The 21,498-nt window shown below is 39.2% G+C and overlaps 1 protein-coding gene across 2 annotated transcripts in view; it reads left to right on the plus strand.

Moving 5' to 3' along the window:
- fam131ab (family with sequence similarity 131 member Ab) overlaps window positions 1-8,222 on the plus strand; it is a 45,891-nt gene extending 37,669 nt beyond the window's left edge. For both annotated transcript variants that reach the window (XM_088345169.1, XM_088345170.1), the window contains one exon: window positions 1,416-8,222. In XM_088345169.1, the coding sequence (XP_088201295.1) occupies window positions 1,416-1,999 (584 nt within the window). In that variant the 3' untranslated portion in view covers window positions 2,000-8,222. The remainder of the gene's footprint in view (window positions 1-1,415) is intronic.
- Window positions 8,223-21,498: the final 13,276 nt, after the last annotated feature.

Consider the following 21,498-nt stretch of genomic DNA (forward strand, 5'->3'; position numbering starts at 1 on the left):
CCGATTTGTTCGATCACCGAAATCATTTTTCCCATTAAAAAGAATGTAAATCGTTTTAATCCGTTCCAACACCCTGAATGTTTACCTTGAATGTTGAACGTAAACATGAAGTTAACCCAGGCTAATCGTACGTTCGCGTTATCGTAATCTTCCGTACGAAAGATTATGCTAACATGAACGTGTAAAAATAAAAAAAAAGGATAGAGAAAAGAATTATGAATAGGATTTCTTACCTTTGTGGTGGTCAGCAGAAGGCGCAGGTGGACAGTGGAGCTATTATTTCTTTCTTAAATGCGATAGTTGTACGCACTACTTTTCTTTTTTCACCTGTAGCAACTTTGCTGCTTGCACTGGCTTTCTTCGGAGGCATAATAAGGGGCTAAATTACCCGTACGCCGCTCAGCATCGCACCCTAGCGTACGCACTCACGCATTACCGGCGTTCGAACTCCGATTTTTTGACCGAATAGCGAAGCAAGAATTTCTCGAAATTTTTGGTCGGACTAGATTTGTTCGACCTGAGAGGCGTTCGAAAATCGAGGTTCCACTGTATTTTGTTTTTCAAAATGGCAGAATTGTCACATTATATCATGAATATTATTGTACAACGCATCACTGCCTGAATTTCTGCAGACTGAGGCATGCAATTCTTGCCTCATGGTAGAGGGCGATATTGAGACCCATGTTCTTGATTTGGCCCAAACCTCAGCCCCAAACGATTGAATCGGTGACAATAGTAGCAAGCTAACAGCGTCGTTGAGTGGACTTTTTTTTCCTAATCAAAAATTACCTATCTATTGATGCAGCGCTTACACTTCATTTAGAGCTTGGAAATGAACACTTAGCTGAAACACTCCATATTCACTTTGTCTTTTGTCTTCAAACCATTTGAACGTTTTTCTCCATTTCTGGGTAATGTCCCAGACCTTTTTTTTCTCCAGGCCAGGTGTATTGCAAAAGTAATTCCACTCATAAAAAGACTAAAATTTAGCACTCTTGGGTGTTTCCTTTGACCAGTTGATTTCATTGTTCCTGTATAAGCCACGCTCCTTACCTCACGAGGTACCTACTGTTGGCTACCGGTGACACACAAGCAAATAAGCACATTGCAACTGACCCCGGGATTTCATTACTTTATTTTAGAGTTGTAAATATGGCTTGGATGTGAGTAAACAAGGTAGGGAGAATGTCATAATATCAAGTAGGGAGAAACTCCGCGTGATCTTACTCTGTGCTTAAGACGGCACCCTCGTAAATGTACGTATTGGTATTCTGTAGGTATATATAAATATCTCTCTCTTGATTGTTGTTTTCGGCATTGTGTTGCTGACTGATTGGGTTTTGGCTCGGGCCTAAGATCTTACCTTTATTCCAAACTCTCATTGTTCCTCTTCTTTTTTGCTGCTTTACTCACAGACGTGCCATCATACCCGCCGTACTTGAAGGACTTGATCCATAGCCAGCTTTGTCAGCACCTGGGCTTGCAAGGGCCATGTGGCGAGGGAGGCAGTGGGGAGCCGTCTCCCACGGCCGGCTCCCCGGACACGCTGCACTCCAGCCTGGCCAGCCTGGACGAACAGCACCCGCTCCTACGCGAGCTGAGTGGGCCCCGCGGGGCCCCTGCTGAACTGGCCGCCAAAATCCTGTCGGTGCTGCAGGGAGGAGAGGAGCTCCTTCTGGCCCGGCTTCAAAGGGCGGGGCGGACAGGCCCTGGCGGGAGGGACTGCGCTTTCCGCAGCTTAAGAGGCCCCAGAAGCGGCCAGGAGTCCCCTGCGTATTCTATGTCTTACTCTGAGACGTACCTGTCCCCCGGGGAGGATGACGACACCCCCTCCAAGGACTACGAGGCCGCCTTGTGCCAGGAGGCCAACGAGGAGTTCCCGCCTGATTACGAGCCCCATAGGAGGATGTCTGACGTGGCCTCCTCAGGGGTTGTTTCGCTAGATGAGGACGAAGAAGAGAAGGAAGAAACACTTCGGGACGAGTTGAACCGACAATGAATCCTCTCAGCGTGCCGTGAGCCATTTGCCCTTTTTACGTCCCTCATCAGGGCATACTTGTTTCAGCCCTCCTCCTCATTAGTCTTTGCCTTAAAGACAACACTCTGAAAAATGTTGGGTTAAAAATGAAACAATTTGGGTCAAGCGTTCACTGATCCCATACTTGGGTTAATTTCCTGGGTTGTTTGATGAACATCTAAACCACTTAAGCAGAATTTAACTTTTAAGTACTATGAAAAAAAATATATAATTTGTTTGACATCACTCAAAACCTTTGGATCATTTTGTGAAAAGGAAAATTTATTTTTTTTAATGCCTCCTAGTGGTAAAAAAAGGTCATTCATTAAAAAAACAATATTTGACTATTGATAATTTAAACAAGCATTTTTTTTCCAAATGTGCACTCATTTTCCATAACATAAGCCTCACCTTAAGGTAGCTGGCATTATTGTCTGTCATCTTGCTGATACGGGTACACAAAGTCCCCAAAATGTTCTACTTGTGTGCTGGAGAAGTCGGACAAGGCTGGACAAGTAACTAGTGCAGTTGGGTCTCTTTGATATGACGTAATTTGTATTCTTTTTTGTGCTTTTTAGCACACATTTTTGTTGCACTACACAATAGAACAACAAGTGGTCAAATATTTCAAATTATTTCTTTAAAAAATATGTTAACTCGCCTGTTGTCTTAAGGTCGGATTGACACGCCACTTTGTTGTCAAAATCCTGGAATAAATCCCCTAAATTTAACGTCAGATGGTATGACGGTCCCTACAATGGAAAAAACACATTTTCATGGAAGCTGCAAAAAAAAGTACAAAGATGTCCTTTAAAATGAGGAAAACAGGAGAGTCAATATTATATTTTGATCATGTAAAACAAAAACAACAAAAACTGGGTATTTTCTTTAAAAAAAATACACAATACAGTTTATTTAGTGCATGACAAAAATAAAATAGTTAATTTTAGGTCAACTATTTCTTTTTATTTTTATTTTTGGAAAATGAGTCATTTGGTTTCAAACTATGGCTTTTCGTAAGTAAATTTATAAAAACATAGCTAAAGGGAAAAAAAAGTCACGTATTTCATAATTACTCCCCTGAAATGAGTAGTTTGATTTACATTTAACACCCTAAAATGTGTTACCTCGGTTTAGAAAGCAAAAATATACTTTTCACAAAAATAAAGACTTTTTTTGTTTCACCCCTCAACAAACCCATTCCAAGTTTTTTTTCAGTTTGAAATAAGGGGATTTTATTGTATAGAATAACACAAAAACCTTCTTTTTTTTTTTGAAAGCCAACCCCAAACATTATTTCGTACAAAACAACCCAGAAAATGCATCCAAATGGTAAAACAGTCTATTTTGTTCCCAACCTGTTTTATTTCCCACCAAAGTGCTTTCAGAGTGAACATCTCAACTCCATTTGATCTGTCTTCGGAAAGACATTCTACAAGTCAGATTTTTGTTTTGGCAGTGTCCAAACAATCTTTTTGGACGCCTGAATTTCCATCTGTGGACTTGCTACATTAGCCATGGCCCTCACCAAGCGACGGGTGGTCCGATACCCACACAGACGTCGTCGTCCTTGCCTGCTAAAGAAAAAGAGACAGGATGACTGAGTTTACAACTTCTTTCTTTGCATGTATTTGGGCAAACGCTGGCCTTGAAGGTTTGACCTGAGCACGGTTTGTAATATCAGCTGCTCTGTATGACCCTGACCCCCATGGAACCGCCCTCTACTCCCACTTATCCCTTGCAAGACAAAACCTAGAACAGGTATGTCAAACATATGGCCAGAGAGCCGAATCCAGCCCGTTGAAAGATTTAAATCCGCCCGCCACACATTTCTGAGGACAGTCATCCCTCGGTTATCCCGGTTAATGACAGGAACCCACCGTGAAATGTGAAAATCTGCAATGTAGCGTTGAACCTGTATAACAGACCCCAAGGGTCAAACTTAGCTCGAGATGACAAATTTATCGAATGAACGTATAAAACTTTGACAAAATAACTACCATAGATCTACAAATAAAAACACATAACACAGAATTGCAGTTGAATGAATGGTCTCTATTGTCATTATACAAAAGTACAACAAATTTGGAGGGCCTTTTCTTTAAATCTAAGAAAGTGATTTACAGAGCTAATGGCTAGCTGCATGCAAGCATTAGGTATCCTTAGATGAACCAGGTATCTGCAATAATTAAAAGACAACTGTCCCAAATATACAATTTTCCCACAAGTTGTAGCTCCAATTTATCTGTTTTATGAGTAATGAATCTGGTGTTGGTGAGATAGAGGCTTGTGAGAGTTGTTGCCAAGCCTAGCCACAGTAGGCCAGACCAACGGCACAGCTATTGCCTTCCCTCCTGACGCCGCCTCAGTCCCTTCCCGACAAAAAAACAATCCACGGAGCACCCGCTGATAAGCACCAGTTCTTTGCGCACCACTGACTATCTTCTAAGTCAAATTTAATTGATGAATTTATTTTCACTAAAAGCTAGCTATCACCTTACTTCGCAGTTTTTTTTGGTGGCCACATTGACTTGTGCTCTCACCTCCCCCTGTTTGACTGAAACTACCCTGTAACAGTCACACACACAGACACTCACACCTACCAACACGCACACATATAACCTGCCTCCTTGATAGCATTTGCTGTGTGCTGTCTTTTGCAGAACACAATGCGGGATATGTTGATATCAATGACAATAGGCAATTCAATTCAAAATCTGCAAAGCAGTGAGTCAGCGATAACAGAAGCATATAGCTGCAAGGGGTTTCTGTATGTCCAAAAAAACCCAAAATCTTTAGGTCATTTCTATCAAAAGTTATGATCTTTTAAAGAAATAAAAAGCAAACGCTCTCTCCTGGCAGTTTTTAGTTTGTATGGTGTAGTGAGTTGGTTCAGGTGTAAAACTGTTAAAATAAACCAGTTAACACATTTAATGCCAATTATGAAAAACTTTATTCACCATTGTTTGTGAATAAATAATATTATAGTATTAACCATACCTTAATACTGAGAAACAAAGCTAAAATTTGAAGTTGAACTTCTTTTACTGATCCGGCCCGTCTCAGAACAAAAAGTCTGGATCCGGCCCCAGAGCCAAACTGAGTTTGACATCCCTGACCTAGAGCATCCTTTTGGCATGGCTTGCTGAGTATGCCAAACTATTTATTCCTGTCACTAACAATTATGAGTCGATGCTGGAATGTTTTTACAGTGACAGGATATATTATTAAAAAAATTATATTGTCACAAAGAATGCGACAAAGGTGAAATGCTTTTATTGTACTACTTTTTTTTAACATGTATCATTTGTTAATATATCAAATGTCATTATAATTGAATGAGACACATGGACCAAATGGATGTCTCATGACTTATTTGATGTCTTAAAGCAACACACACACACTCAAACACACTCTGAGCATCAGACAAGAACTGCAAAGAGAATGTCGGTCAAGTAACTGAAAAAAAGCAAAGAAGACGGATTGAGAAAGATGGAAAAATCCTTTTTTTTCTCTGCGAGTGTGCGACTTGCTTTGGAGATTTTTCTATATTTTTGTATCCAGTACGTTGTCTTGCTTTTTGATCTTTCTGCCTCTGCGGCGTACCACGGTATCCACCGATGTATGTGGTTTATTGCACGGAGCTATGTGGCTGTACATTTCTCATTTTCTTTCTTATCACTGTGTGATATTGTCTATTGGTATAAAAAAAAAAGAAAACACAAATGTGAACATGTCTTGGGGGGATTTCAAGAGGATGCTGTTTTTTTGCGCATTACTTTGAAACATTTTGAAAATCTTTCTTTATGACAAGTTTCATCTTTAAATCGTAGGAAGTTATGCTTCTGTGATTTATGACGGGACATGTGTTCAAGTCCCCCCTTAGAGGGATCCTCATTCATTCAACTCAGGAAGTATCATCAAACCACACCATCAACGCATCCCACAAGCATGAATTTTATGGAGGACCATCCTGCCATATGTAAAAAAAAAAGGAAATGAATACCTACAAATATATGTTAAACTATCACTCTTATCTTATTTATTTTCTTGCACCATGAGGATGGCACCTTTTAATTTTGTTGCGCATTTAACACGTCATAATGGCAGAAAATTCTATTCTATTTAAAATCATAAAAACAAACACATTCATAAATCATGAAATACTTAACATATGACATAAATGCATTTCATTTATATATTTATGCATTTTATCATTTATTTGTCATTTATATTGTCGTGTATTTTATTTTGTCAAAGCAAAAGATCATTAAATTGAAGGGGCGGGTCAAACTTACTAAGCTCTTCTCCTATTCGTTGATTTGTGCAGTAGCTGATTTGTTCATCACAGATCAACCAATAGGTGAAAGGCTCAGGAAGCTGGGCCGCCTCCTCATTTGAATAGTATTTTGTTGTGATCAGTGTTGGGCATGTTACTTGAGTTATAGTTACTTACTACTTATTCCTAAAAGTAACTGAGTTAGTGACTGAGTTGTTCTATGGTAAAAATAACTGGTTACCAGAGAAAGTAACTATTGCCGTTACCTTAAAAAGCAGTAGTAAGTCAAATAATTTGAAAATTTCTGAACAGATAGATAGTTGTGTTATAGAAACGTAATATTAATTATAATATTTATTGCAGCTCACCAGCAACATATTTATCCTCTATCTGAAATGCAACAAGAACAAACAGTTAACAATGTAATAAAATAACAGTAAACAATATGTAGTGGGTTTAATAAATCAAATCTAACTCTAATGGTTCGTTGTAGAGATGGGAATTCTTTTTAGAGAACCGGCTTTTTCGACTTGGCTTCCAAATGTCCCCTCAGGTTGTTTTTGTTGTTTAATCCATATATTATCATTTAAGTCAAATCAAGTCATTTTTATTTGTATAGCCCTTAATCACATTTATTATGTATTATTATGAATAACTTAAGAGGGAGGGAAATAAAGCGAAATTAACACCTAATAGTTAGCAGTGAAAAACATTACATGCCAAGATAAATACCGAAATAAATAAATGACAAAATGGATGAATAAATATGTCATATATTTACATATTACATGATTTATTTCTTTGTTCATTTATATATACTCTCTCTATTCATCTTTACATTTTGTCCACATGAGGCAGGATATTTCCTCCATAACATTTCGCCAATCATAATCCGGCCCCTTGTGTGTGCTTGTATTTCGTTTTATGATTTTTTTTTTTAGATTTACACTTAAATAACGAAAGCACAGATTTGGCATCCTTGGCCCCTTTTCAGTTGTTTAAGGAACGGCCCTTCGAGCCAATATGGATGTTATCGCATATTGTAAGATGTCAGCTAGCTGCTCAAGCTTCCGCTTTTTGCAATTTGCAGGTGCAATCTTTGAGGTCGCGAGCTGAAACTAGCTTTCTTGGACGTTGGCTTGATTTAGAACTCTTGTCTCTGGCTAAGTAGGATTACCTTGGCTGCTGGCTCGCTTGCTGGCTCAAACAGAACTCTCTTGCTGCTTGTTTAATCGGAACTTGCTTGGCCGATTGCCGGATCAGAACTTGCAGGGTGTGGAGCAACAGAGCTCACACCTCTTCTGCTGGCCTCCCTTGCGGACCACCTCAAAGCCCCGCTTCAAGTTAAGTCTGAAACGTAGCAGCGTCTGGAAAAAAACAATAGGTAAATAAATAATTTAAACTTATTTTAATTTCTGTTGGCCTGGTACCAAACCACTCACAGCCTGATAACTGTCCACGGCCCAGCGGTTGCCGACTCTATTTTTTCTTATCAGAACCAGAACAGAAACAGGACCCAATTGCGTGACATTCTCACGCAAGCCTTTTATTTTACGGAAAATGGGGAGTCATGCACGTTAGGACCCCGGTCTGGCGTGGAAGGACAGGAAGCCAGAGACCGACAAGATCGATTCCAATTGTCCAAGTTGATATTGGACAGATGGGGTCGATACTGGACAGGACGGGATGGACAGGATAGCTAACAAATCAGGATATCAAAAATAAACAGGGGAAACTAGACGGGAACAAAAACTTGAGAAAACAATAAACAGGATAAAAATAGGTGGAAACAAAACTGGAGATGGAAATTAAACAGGACAAAATAAACGGGAACAATACCGGACAGGAAAATCCAACAGGAAAACAGGACCAAGTCAGAACCCACGTCTTGCGGGGCAGAGGTTTGTTGACAGGCTGACAAAAAAGCAAGAGCTTAATATAGAAAGAAAGACAATGAGCCGCAGCTGGCACCACACGGGCGGTGCCAACTGGGCACCATGGCAACCGTGACACACACGAGCACAGCCAATTGGGCGCCATGGCAACCATGACATTTCTCCCCTTTAAAAACCGATACCGATTTTTTTATTTAAACAATAGCAAAAAATCTTGACTCGGGACAAGTATTTTAGTTTACTACTGCTTTATTTTAAGTCTTCATATGTGAATAAACCGCTCCAGTGATTGCATTAGCTCTCCATTTTGGTAAAAGCCGCTTCTAGTTTAAAAAAAATTCACATATTGTCGTTTTTTCTAACATTCTGGAGGTGTGTTGTGTTTCGTACATAAAAGTGGAGCGCTCAGTAAAATCTTCAGCTTTTAAATGTCAAAATGTGGGCAAGTATGTGCCTCACGCAATGTTTTGATGTCATGGGCCTTTTCGCTGATTTTAAAACTCGGCTGACGCACTTTCGTCTGGACTTGCTGACGCAACCGCTAGCACTTCTTTATGCTTTTTCTATTTGTCAGCCGTCTGTCTCATCCAGTGTCGCACCCTTGTGTGTTTGCACTTTAAAGAAAAACATTCGATAACCAACAGAGAGTCCTCAATTTAAGACACATTTAATCTGGGACTTTTTGACAGAGGTGGGTTGAGCAGCCAAAAGTTTTACTCAAGTAAAAGTACTGTTACTTCAGAATAATATTACCAAATTTTCCGCACCGGGTTATAGGGCGCACCCAAAAAAAAAGTTTTTGGTCCTATATTTTCCATACATAAGGCACACCGGATTATAAGGCGCTACAATGGGAACGTCGACAAAACAGTCAGATAGTTAAGTCAAATTTATTATCCCCTTAACATTCCGAAAGCTTGCAAAGAAGCAAATACGTGTCTCAGACATGTACGGAAACAGTGTCTGTACGATGTCACCAATCACTCAAATGCATCGTTCCAAATATCATTTGGAAGGTTAAAGTCTTGGGATTCAAGAAATGCCAAACAGTTCTTAGTTTCGTGTGATTCACATTCATCTTTTTCGGCCAATTGAAGGCTTTGTTTCGCCCCTTTAGCCTATCCGAGCCTGTAAATGATAAAAAGGATCTGCCCCCTTTACGTCCGAATAACTTTAGCCAATAGTGACTGATTCAAATGATGATTCACACATTGGTTAGGAAATGAAACGCCAGTATATAAATCCCAGCATACACCTCGGACTACTTCGCCTTCGGGCGAAAATCTAGTCGGTGGCTGCTTGCCTTAGTTGCAAGACTTTGCGACTTAATATTGATCCATATATAAGGCGCACTGTATTATACGGCGCATGATCAGCTTTTGAAAGAAATAAAGGCTTTTAGGTGCGCCTTATAGTGCGGAAAATACGGTACTCAAGTAGAAGTAAACGTAGTCATTCACATACTGACTGGAGTGCGAGTAAAAATTATTCAAGTAATGAGTAACTGTAGCGACGTCGTATGTATTGAATTTTTTAAAAACAACCAATCAGATCATCAAATTATCAAAGTCCATCCAATGAACAAAAAAAAATATTATTTTTTATTTAAAGTAGATTAAAATAATCAATGTAAATTAAAGTGTTTTGATAAACAATACAATAAAAATAGTATAAAGCTAAAAAATAAAGTAAGCACATATAGCACCAAGTAGCACACTTAGAGCCCCAATACTCAACAGGCTTTGCAAGCAGAACAACAAGTTAGCCCCTCAACTCGAACAAAGGAGACATCGCATATTGTAGCTGGTGTTTGGCTCCCTTTTTCACGGGAGCGTGCTTTTGAGGCGAGGCCAGGGTTTCTCCTCCTCTACTGTGTTTTCATAATTGGTATTGCTAAGCGACATTTTCCATCTGTTTCATCCGTAAACAACATTTCTCCTGCTGAAGCTGTATATGGTCACGTGACCAGGCTGCTACGTATGATTGGTTAAACGTGGTAGAGCCTGGCAGAGCTCTGTGTCAAACTAAATGCGCCTTAGCGGAGACAGACAGACGCGTATTTACGTGGAGGGGATTTATTAAGTAACAAAGTAACGACTTTAATGTTGCCTAATGTAACGGAGTAAAAGTACCATTTTTTCTTCACAAATTTACTCAAATAAGAGTAAAAGTACAGGGACTTAAAAATACTCCTAGAGGTACAAGATTTCTCAATACTTAAGTAAATGTAATGAGTAAATGAACTCCGTTACTACCCACCTCTGCTTTTTGACTATTCTTTATTCTCACATGTTTGTCAACCTTGAAATTGTCGCCTATTAAGCGTGATAAACCTTCCAAATTGAACCTGGCACCTATTTAATCACAGCAAGACAGACTGTAGAATAAAAACAAATACAATTTGCATAAACAAGTTTATTTTAGATACCAAATAAACAACACAAACAGTTATTCTAGCATAGTTCTTTCCCAATTTGCAGTCACTTAAGTGCTTATTACACGTAGCAGTGCCGCAATACGCGTGATAAAAATGTTTGATCGAGGATAACATTTGCTTGTCTCCCGCAAGAATCTACATTGATGTTGTTGTCTGGTACTAGTGACCGAAACAATCCGGATTACAGTGGGATTGGTAAAGACGTTTTTCTCTTTTTTATTCAATTTTTTCCCAGTTCAAAATTTGTGACACAGTCAATCAGGCACACATGCGAGGCACCTAGCCATCTTGAGGGCCCTTCTGCCACTCCCTGTCATTTACTTCACCTTCTCCATTTTCTTCCACCTACCTTTTGTTGTCCAGACCACCATTTGTTCATGCCCTCGCTCTCGGCCCACTGGGCTCGTCACTGAGCGACTATAAGGACTTCTAAATGCTACCTTTGCTGATATGCGATTAACCAGTCGATATAAAAGCTCCCGATGAAAAAGTGACCTGTATCTCAGTCGGTCTTTCCATCTTTTCCAAATTTTCAGGATTTGATGCTGCAACGTCGTCTGATTTGTTGCTTTTTTTTAATGGCGCTCTGACAAATGTAGAAACTGAATGTATGAAATGTATGTGGGAATAATTGTCCTGATTGATGCAAAAGATATGTTCTTACCTCATTTTGAGTGCTCTATTTTCGCACTATAAGGCACACCAGATTGTTAGGTGCACCCCAAAAATAGTCTTTTGTGATATTTTTCTATATATAAGACACACTTGGCTAAAAGGCGAATGAAATCAAAACTACAGTAAAGCTAGGGAATAAAAAATTAATACATTTATGGAACTTAAATTGTCATCTAGTTTCACAACTAAAATCAATTCATTTATTCATAAATGGTTACTATATGCAGTATCATTTAATTGTAACCATGCATTTCTAGTTTTATGCACCGTATTTTCTGGTCTATAGTGCGTGCCGTCTAGAGAGCGCAATTTCTGGCCAATTTGGGGTTTTTAAGTTCACCTATATTCCAGACAGTACGGTATAACATCTTCTTCTTTTTAAATATCCTATCGAATTTTTTAAATGAAAAAAGTATAATCCTGTATAAAATGAGATAAATCACCTGCGCTGCTTTATGATTTTGCTCATTTTAGGTGCCAATTAATTAAAAAATACTTTAAATGAGCAAAACAATCCTTCATGAGGTAAATAACGAAATGGTACTATTTTGAAATACATTAATCCCTCGCTATTACACGGTTTACTTTCATGGTTTGACTACGACATCGTCAATTGTGTTTCGCATTTTTATTGGCTAAACAGTCCGCCCACTTACTATATTTTGACGATTCAGTACTTATTTGTAAAAAATTAATAATTTCAGAAAACGTTTAAACCAGGGGTCGCCAACCATTTTTAGCCAAAAAGTTACTTATTTTTTGTTATCAATTAACACAAAGGGCTACCAGTTAGAAATCCATTTCTAAATTAGAAACTGTTGTTATTATTACGGTGTAACAATGTTATCATTGGTTGTGATTATTATAAGTAGGGCTAAAATAAGCAGAGTCAACCACTCAAACATTGCATTTAAAGAAACTGTTCAGGTCAATGACTTCTAACGCCAGTAGGAAATCAAATTTCCTAGACTCATCACTGTCAGCTATTTTTAGTACCAGTCTGTGGGCTGCTCATGTGCTCCTAGGGGGCTACCTGGTGCCCGCAGGCACATGTTGGAGATCCCTGGTCTATATTTTACTTTTTTTTGTTTAACAAAGGTTTAAGCCTGTAAAAATATGTCGTATTTATTTAATTGTATAATAACTGTAAAAAAAAAATAAAGGTTTCTACTTCATGGATTTTGCTTATCACAGGTTCTTTTTGGAACGTAAACCCTGCGACAAAGAACCTATATACTTATTATTTCTTTAAATAAGCGAAATTATCTGCCAATGAGGTAAGAACTTATTTTTGCAATGCAGAAAAATAGAAACAGGGTAATGACAAGTTATTGAGGGGCAACTGAATGTACTGAGACATTTGCTGACATCCATCAATCATTAAATCCATTACACCTTTGACACCCTCTGTAATCTTAGCCTGCCTTTTTTTGAAGCCTCTTGAATAATTTGCTTTTTCGGCTGAATGTAATTAACTAAATATTGCCACTTTGAATTTGATCAAAATAAATATTGTTTGCTGCATCTGACATGAGTTGATGAAAATATTGTTATTGTTCATTGTATGTGGTGATCATTCTTTTAGGTAGAGCAATACTGTAAATGGCCCTTTGAGAAGTAAAACATTATACTCTCACATTCTCAAGTATTCTCCCATACATACACAGACATACCCATGCACAAACACTACAAAACCTTCTCATACATAGAGTATTGCTATACTCACATACACACTACTATACTCTCTCACACATATTACTGTAGTCTCATACACTCACTACTATACTCTCTCTCACATACTACTGTACTCGAAGCAACTCCAGTTTGACGTCGAACCGTAAAATCTATACATACGGATCAGTGTATATTACATGGGTTACCCAAATTACCCAAAGTAAAACAAGACTAAGAGGTGAGGTGATCATACACTAGGTGTGAAAAACCTAGACAGAATAGTAGTGTAAGAGAATCTCTTAGAGTGTGTTAGAGTCTATAGTGGTGTGTGTGAGAGTCTATAATATTGTGTGTTCAGGAGAATTGTCCTATGTGTGTGAAAGCCTTTTAAAGTGTGTATGATAGTATAGTAGTATGTGTGAGATAGTATAGTAGTGTGTGGTTGAGAGTGTAATAGAATGTGTGAAAGTATAGTGTTTATGAGTGAGGATAGTACTGTTTGTGCATGGGTATGACTGTGTCTGCATAATAGTATATTTGTGCAAGTGTAATAAATTGATGTTACAGACAGACAGACAGACAGACAGACAGACAGACAGACAGACGGATAGACAGATAGATAGATACTTTATTCATCCCATAGGGAAATTCACACTTCCAGCAGTGTCCTCGTGTTAAAAAATAAAATAAAAGATATATAATACAAAAATACCCAATGTAACGTCTTAATTAAAAGCATTTAAATAGTGTTCAGAAAAAAACCACACTGTAATAAAAATAGGGTAATATGCAAATGTCGGGTTGGGTAATGTGGGCTTTTACTCCCTCGGGTAGAGTTAAAGAGCCTCATGACATGAGGGAGAAATGATCTCCTCAGTCTGTCCGTGGAACAAGACTGTGACAGCAGTCTGTCGCTGAAGCTGCTCTTCAAGTATCATTTATTTCTCAAACAGCCTCCCATAAAAATTAAAACTACACTGAGCGTTAGGGTGACCATTAGGTGTGAAAAAAACTAAATTGATAGCAATTTGTTACACAAGTGATTGTTACACAATACACCTTACAGTGCAACCTGGACACAGAGTCATTGGGTTTTGGATCATACATAGTCATATACTCTCTTTGGCGACCCAGTCAAAGTTGATCGATCCCTGACTTGTGTCCAGGTAGCGCACTACTTCACGCCTTCCCTATCTTCAACCAGAGCCAGCGTGAAGCCTTTTCTTTGCCTGTGCAGTCCACAAATCGCAAGTAGCCCCTGCAGCCCACTTCAATAGGCTTTCAGCGGGCCGTCCACCCAATCCTTTGGCGTTCAGCTGCGAGTTTGCTGAACATTGCCCTCTTCGTCTCCTGAGCTTCATCCGTCTGATGTTTCCAGGAGACCGTTAGCCCAAGAAGCACCACCTGCTTGCTGGCTCCAGACATCAGCACCAAGAAATAATAGTAGTGTGTGTGAGAGAATGAAATAGTGTCTGTTAGAGTATAGTGGGTGTGTTTGTGTGGGAGTAAAGCAGTGTGTGTGAAAGCGTATAATTGTGTGTATGAGAAACTATAATCTTGAGTGTGTAGGGAATATAGTAGAAAGTGTGTAAAGCATAGTAACGTATCTTTGAGAGTATAAGAGTATGTGTGAGAAAGTATAGTAGAATGTTGTGTAAGAGAGTATAATAGTATTTGTAAAAGTATAGTAGTGTGTATTAGAGAGTATAGTAATTTTCGCACATGGAGATAACTATGTCTGTATGAGACTATAGTTGTGCATGTGTTAGATTGCGATGCCAAATGTAAAAGCAACGATGATTTACTTCTCAACACAAAAGACTGCTAGCCACAGCGGAATAAGTAGCATTTGATGGACGGCCGCCTATGGAATGTCGCTCATAGGTCAGCATTTTATGAGGGGAAGAAGTGCTGGATGCTCCATCAAGTGCTTCATGCTCATGATTTGATAATGATCGTGCGAGGATCCCTGCTCACCTCTACTGTGCTAGACTCGGCTTTGCCAAAGTCAGCCAAGTGAACCGGCATTCCAGATGTCTTTTTTTATAACAGACAAGAGAAATCATAAAATAATGCATGGAAATGACCAGTGGCGTGCAGTCAGAGGAGGCAGGTGAGGGTGTGCCTCACCTATAATTATGGAAATATCATGTAGTACAGAAATGATGTAAAAAGGTGGTACCGTGAGAACAATAATACTTTTCTTTTTATCTTTTCAGTTTAAAGTTTTGTCCTGATATTATACAGGTCCCATTATTGTTTTAATACGTTTTTATGCGTTGGTATGACAATCATTTAGTTGTCATCAGGAGGCAATTATCAAAACCATTAAAAGGGAATTTGCTCTTTAAATTCTGAATTATTTACTTTGACATTTATTTTTGTGTTGTCATTTCCTTTTAATCGCAGCTGCACGGACTTACTAGAATTATACTGACCTCCTGCTCTGGCCATAAGAAACATGGGAAATGTACCAGATTATAAGAAAAGAAAGGATTTTGTCAAATATTACGTTACCGCTTTTTAACAGCTATCTATTAGCTAAAATTAATTAAACATGTTCAAATACACAGTTAATTATAAAGCCTGCATCTAGGTTCTTTAATTGAAAAATGTTGGTGTCATGTCCTGCACGGTCGTTATGGCACCCAGCTGGTCCCGCCCCTTGACACCGGCTGAGACAGATTGACTTGATTGCGTGCGGGATACTTAAGCGCTCCTTTTGGGACTGCCCGTTGCCAGACCATTGCTTAACTTGAGGAAAAACGTGTTCATGCCCGTTTGTTGAGTAAATGCCTAGTTTGTGATTTTGATTGCCTTCAAGCCTGTTTTGTGAGTATTACCTTGTTTGAATTTTTGATTGCCTTTAAGCCCGTTTTGTTTTGTCTTTGGTCCCTGCGTGTTGGACAACTGTTATTTTCTAAATTAAAGTGACGTATCTTACACGCAAAATGAGTTGACACTTCCTGCCTCCTGGTCCGTTCCGTGACAGTTGGTCACCTCTACATCAAATGCATCTCCAACAGAACACAATAAGATAAGCAACAGTAGGTCAGCCAAACTGTCAAATGTGCTGCTAAAATATATTTTGAATCCGCCAGTGTTTGCACTGTTTGCGAAAATGGAGCCCAGCGAGTGTAATAGAAAAAGGAAGGTAAATTGTCCAGAACGCAAACCAAATCTGGGCTTTAGGGTAAAATGGTATAAAAGGAAAACAACAATCAGTTACAAAACACTAATCTTGATGGAATAGCCTGTACACCATCACAAGGCGTAAAATGTCTACTCGCAAAAGCTCATAACATTGTATGGGTTGTTATGCAGTAGCTGACGTCAACTACTCATTACCCATGTCCCAGAAATGTGTATTGGCACCGTTAAGGATGTCATAAATAGTTGACTCTTGACCTGATCATTTGGATTAAATATTCACCGCCACCCCCGTTTAAATACAGTGATTAAATTCTTATTAGTCTATAGCATGTCAACGGCAAAGAATGTGTTTAACCTTGAAACAAAAGGTTATAAGAAACCTTTAAATAATTGAGCTGTTTCCTTCCCACAGACGCCATGTTATAACGACCAGGGCGGCGTTATCATTATTCGGCCATTACGAGTGCAAGTGACGGCCATCAGTGAGTCCAAAGTGTTTGTAGTAACATAGATTTAACTATGTTTTATTTCACATTGACATAATGAAAGTGGGCATAACCATACATTTGTCTGGTTGAGAGGGGGACAAACTGGTAACGACAACCGGGAGCTTTGGTGGAGTATGAAAAAAAATGACGTCAAAGAGTCCTAAAGGGAAACAAATCTATCCATCCATTATCTGCACCGCTTATCCTCAGTAGGGTCACGGGGATGCTGGAGCCCATCCCAGCTATCTTCGGGCAGTGGGAAGGGAACACCCTGAACTGGTTGCCAGCCAGTTGCAGGGCACACAGAGACAGACAACTCATTTACACCTAGGGACAATTCAGACCGGCCAATTACCCTGACATGCATGTTTTTGGAATGTGGGAGGAAACCAGAGTGCCCGGAGGAACCCAACGCAAGCACGGGGAGAACATGCAAACTCCACACAGGAGGTTCGATCTCATGACCTCAGAACTGTGCCGCACACCCGCTAACCACTGCGCCGCCGTGCTGCCCAGGAAACAAATCCTTTGCATGAAAATAAAAAAATAATTTCTGTATTTTACAGAAACCAATCTGTCACGATCTTGCACCCTGAGTTCTGTTTCTTTGTCTCACAGTCTGCTTCTCTCGCTCTCCTTTACCTTTTTGATCACTTCCCTTCCAGGTTTTACCTTCCACACCACAACTGTTGTAATTACCTTGATTTACCTGCTTTTTTTCCTCCAATTGAACTCATCCTATTGCCTTTATTAGTACTCTGTCACCTTGGTTCCTTGCTAGTTAATTACCTTTCCTGTCCAATTCCAAGTCAGTGTACTAAGAGTTCTAAACCCCTGCTTGACCTCCTGGAATACAAATACCACCTGTCAAATTAGCTGCTTGGACTTTCGCCTATCTATTTGGTAACTGTTATTAGCAAAAGCATCCAAATGCAGAAACATGTGTCAAGTCTTTAACAGGGGCAAGATAATTAACAAAACATGCTCCGTGGATGAAGGAAATTGAATAACAGGTAACGAAAAAAAACAGTCCATACAAATTCAAGGCAGGATAAATACGAAGTCTTACTTATTCATAAAGGGTGTTTCAAGGGACGGGGATGAATGTCAATAATCCGACACTGAGGGTATGTCCTAGCTGTCTTTAAATGCTGGGGTTTTAATGAGCACCAGGCTCCCCCAATCAGGTAAACATTCCACTCAGTGCTCTCTGGCGAGTGTTGGTGTACTGGCACTTGACAGTAATGTTTCTTTGCCTCTGTTGTTCTGTTGCCTACTGCTACTGTTTGTTTTCTGCCTGCCTTTCAGTATGACTAATGAAGGATTTTATACCTTTGACTATAAGGGATTTTGTACGATCAAATACAAATGACATTTAATGCAAAAGATATTCACTGAGTGGGCTTCAGGTTGCGCCGTTCCAAGTGCGGAGTGTTTTGGCTGGAGAATTCTGATAACAGAACTCTGACGCAGACGGCAGGCGATGTTAGGAGAACAAATCCCTGATGACGTGTAAACGCTCTGGGATGTTTTGATCACTTCAGGCATCGAGGCAAGGGGGCGTTCCTGGCCCGCCCATGGGAGGAGAAGATCAAGGGAGAACGAGAGAAGAGACTCGACGAAAACTCGAGCGACACTAATTCGGCTAATTCGATGGAGTTCACTTAGTTGAATTATTTAAGAAATTAAATCTGCCCCCGTGTGGAAATGCCGGCCTCTTGTCCGTCTTTTCACAAAAAGAAACGAGCATGCATTATTAGGTGAATGAAGGTTATGTTTGGAGTCAGATAAATAATTCGAACAATTTGGTAAACGGTACATTTGTAATATTGAATTCCTAACACTAACCCTGCCCTAATAAATGACAGCCGTTTAATTGTATTGCACTTCTACATTGTGCTTCCATACCATCCTAAGAGACCCCCTGACAATATCAATGATGTAATCAGCGAATCAAATGACCCTAGTTTCGACGGTCATTCTTCTCTATATTTGCAACCCCTCGGTGAATGGTCACATTGTTGATCAAGTTCTGAGCCCAGAAAATCGTCGACAGTTTGTGGACAATCTGGAGTGCCGCGTGATAAATAATTTCAAAAACATTTTGTCTCTGTGGCTGTTCTCCCAACTGTTAGTCACATCTGTTGTTTCTTCCTAAAGTAGGTCTTCCCTGTCTTGCTTGAGGCTTCTTTTGTATTCTTACCTGAATTATTTCCTCCCAAAATAAGTCCATCTTTGCAAAAAGTTGGCCAAACATAGTCATTAAATGGGGTGGGGGGGTGCTAAAAAAGACGTTTGAGTGGTAAAGAGGCGCTTAAGAATGGGTCCATGCTTGTCCAACGACCACTTTGTTGTTGAAACAAGTTCAATAAACAGTCACTTGTTGTTTTATTCATCTTACGCCTCATAAAATTTGACTGCTTGTGTTTTGTTTTATTTTCTTCACAACATTAGTTTTCAATTCATTTCTCTCAAATGAATCTCGTTTCAGGTTTTTGGTTCAGTCCATTTTTAGCTTCACCACTCGGTCACAATGTATTTTTAATACATGTCTCGAATAAGCAGAAAATGGTTATTACGGGATGTATTTGATAAAGGAAAAGCTTTATATGGATAACAAAAACTTGGTTGTAAGGGATTCCATAGTACAAGGGTCATTCAATGTGGTGCACGAGGTCCGGTTCCTCCGGTGGCTCACCAGTAATGGGTCTTTAAGATCATTTTTCTTCTTCAAGTCAAGTCAGGTCTATTTCTATGGAGCTTAATCACAATATTTATTGAAACTGTCTAATATTTGTTTGTATCCTTTTTCCAATTGGCATTAGAAACCAGCAACACGGTTGTTGTCTTTAAAAGTAAAGATCAACACTTAACAAAATTAAAAACATCGTGTGGAATTAGCCAACCAATTATTGTATATATTTGCATTCAAGCTTACATCCTAAAAATACTTTAAAATAGCCACATACCAAAATACATATGTGTCCTATATATTTATAAAATCCATACCTGAACAATGATAATTATCTGTGTAGATAATAACAATTAATGTGCCGGTAATAACGTTAAAAATAAAACCGTTTTAAACCATTTACGGAACATAATTTTCATAATTCGAGGTAATATCCTTCTGCGTTTCGATCATTGTTACGGTTTGCCACTTTTTGGTGACTCTAATCAAGATTTTAGTCAAAAGATTTTGCTTCTCCAGATATGGTATTCGAATTTTAGTAATAACAATTTAAAAAAAAGTTTCTACTTAGACAGAAGAGCAGCTTCAGCGACAGACTGCTGTCACTGTCTTGTACCACGGACAGACTGAAGAGATCTTTTCTTCCTCATGCCATGAGGCTCTTTAACTCCACCCGGCGGAGTAAAGGCCCACATTAAACCACACCCCCTACATTGCATATTACCATACTTTTATTTCAGTGTGTATTTTATGTAGCACTATTTAAATACTCTATACAACACGCTACAGTGGGTATTAGCACGTCACATTGGGTATTTGTATATTGTATTCCTTTTGCTTTATTATTGTATTGTTCTCAGCGAAGGGATGCTGCTGGAAATGTGAATTTCCCTGCGGGGATGAATAAAGTATCTATCTCTCTATCTACTAGCAAATTATTTAGCCGATAATCAGTAATATTTTTGTTTTCTCAATGTTTTATTTGTTTTTCCTATAAAACAACAAAAAATAGTTTATTTGCCAACTACTTAACCCTTTACAATGGGAAGTGAGTGTGCATTATTTGACCAATGAATGTCACTGTATTTTGTAGCACAACAGAAAACAAGGGCTCTAGTGCGGTCCCTTCATTTTCCTCATGCTGAGGTTTTTAAATTTTTCCTTGCCCTCATGTAGGTTTCAGATCAGTAGATGGTGTAATAAGAGTCTGTAGTTTGCAATAGTCTGTGGTCTGCCCATTGTGATTAAGGCCTATACAAATAAACATGACTTGACTAAACATGTCAAAGATCTGCCCGGGGTGGCGCGGAAGCACAATGCAGAAGCAAGGATATAGGCAAGAATGAGCTGTTTATTCGGCCTAGGTTTGGGACACAAGAAAGACAGAAAAGTTGAGGCAACGGTATCTTGATCACCAGAAGCAGTTGTCGAGGTCCAGGGGCAGGCAAAATATCGGCGATCCAGAAAACTTTGTTTTATGTTTCGGCAGGCAGAATTCGTGGTCGAAAAGGGCAGCAAGAGTTCGGTACACTGAAAACAAGACAAGGCTGAGACAGCCTAGAACAGGGGTGGCTAACCCGGTCCTGGAGAGCCGCACGTCCTGCATGTTTTGGAGGTTTCTCTGCTCCAACACAGGTGACGCCAATTTTCACCTTGTTAGCAGGCTTTGTGAGAGCTTAATAACGATCCAGGACATGCGGCTCTCCAGGACTGGGTTAGCCACCCCTGGCCTGGAACAAGATAAGAATGGCAACAAACTGGCAAAAGTGTCAAAAACAGTGTTTGGATAGTGATCAGGATAGGTGATTCGGGTGCAATCAAGGCAAGTGACACCAGTGAAGAAGGAAATGACCAAAAGAAGCAAGATAAAGCGAGAGGGGGGGTGAGAGAAAACCAAACCTGACAGCTAGACTGTGACAAAAGGGACAAGGAAGAATACAAACTACGGACAAATCAAAGTGATCAAACTGCACTATTTTTCATTTCTTTTTCCCCCTCCTTGACCTCTCGCAAGTTTTTTTTTTATCCGTACCAGCAAATTTCTTGACTTACGAGCGTTTTGAAAAATTAATGTTTAAATGGTAGTTCATGAATATTTGTTTACTATCTAAATCCATGTTTTATTTAATAAAGTTTTTTTAATCACATGCATGCGCTAAATAATACAAACTTTCAACACATTTTTATT

This window comes from Urocampus carinirostris, chromosome 10 (genome assembly GCF_059441175.1).
Source record: "Urocampus carinirostris isolate Australia breed hairy pipefish chromosome 10, RoL_Ucar_1.0, whole genome shotgun sequence".
NCBI classification, from domain to species: Eukaryota; Metazoa; Chordata; class Actinopteri; order Syngnathiformes; family Syngnathidae; genus Urocampus; species Urocampus carinirostris.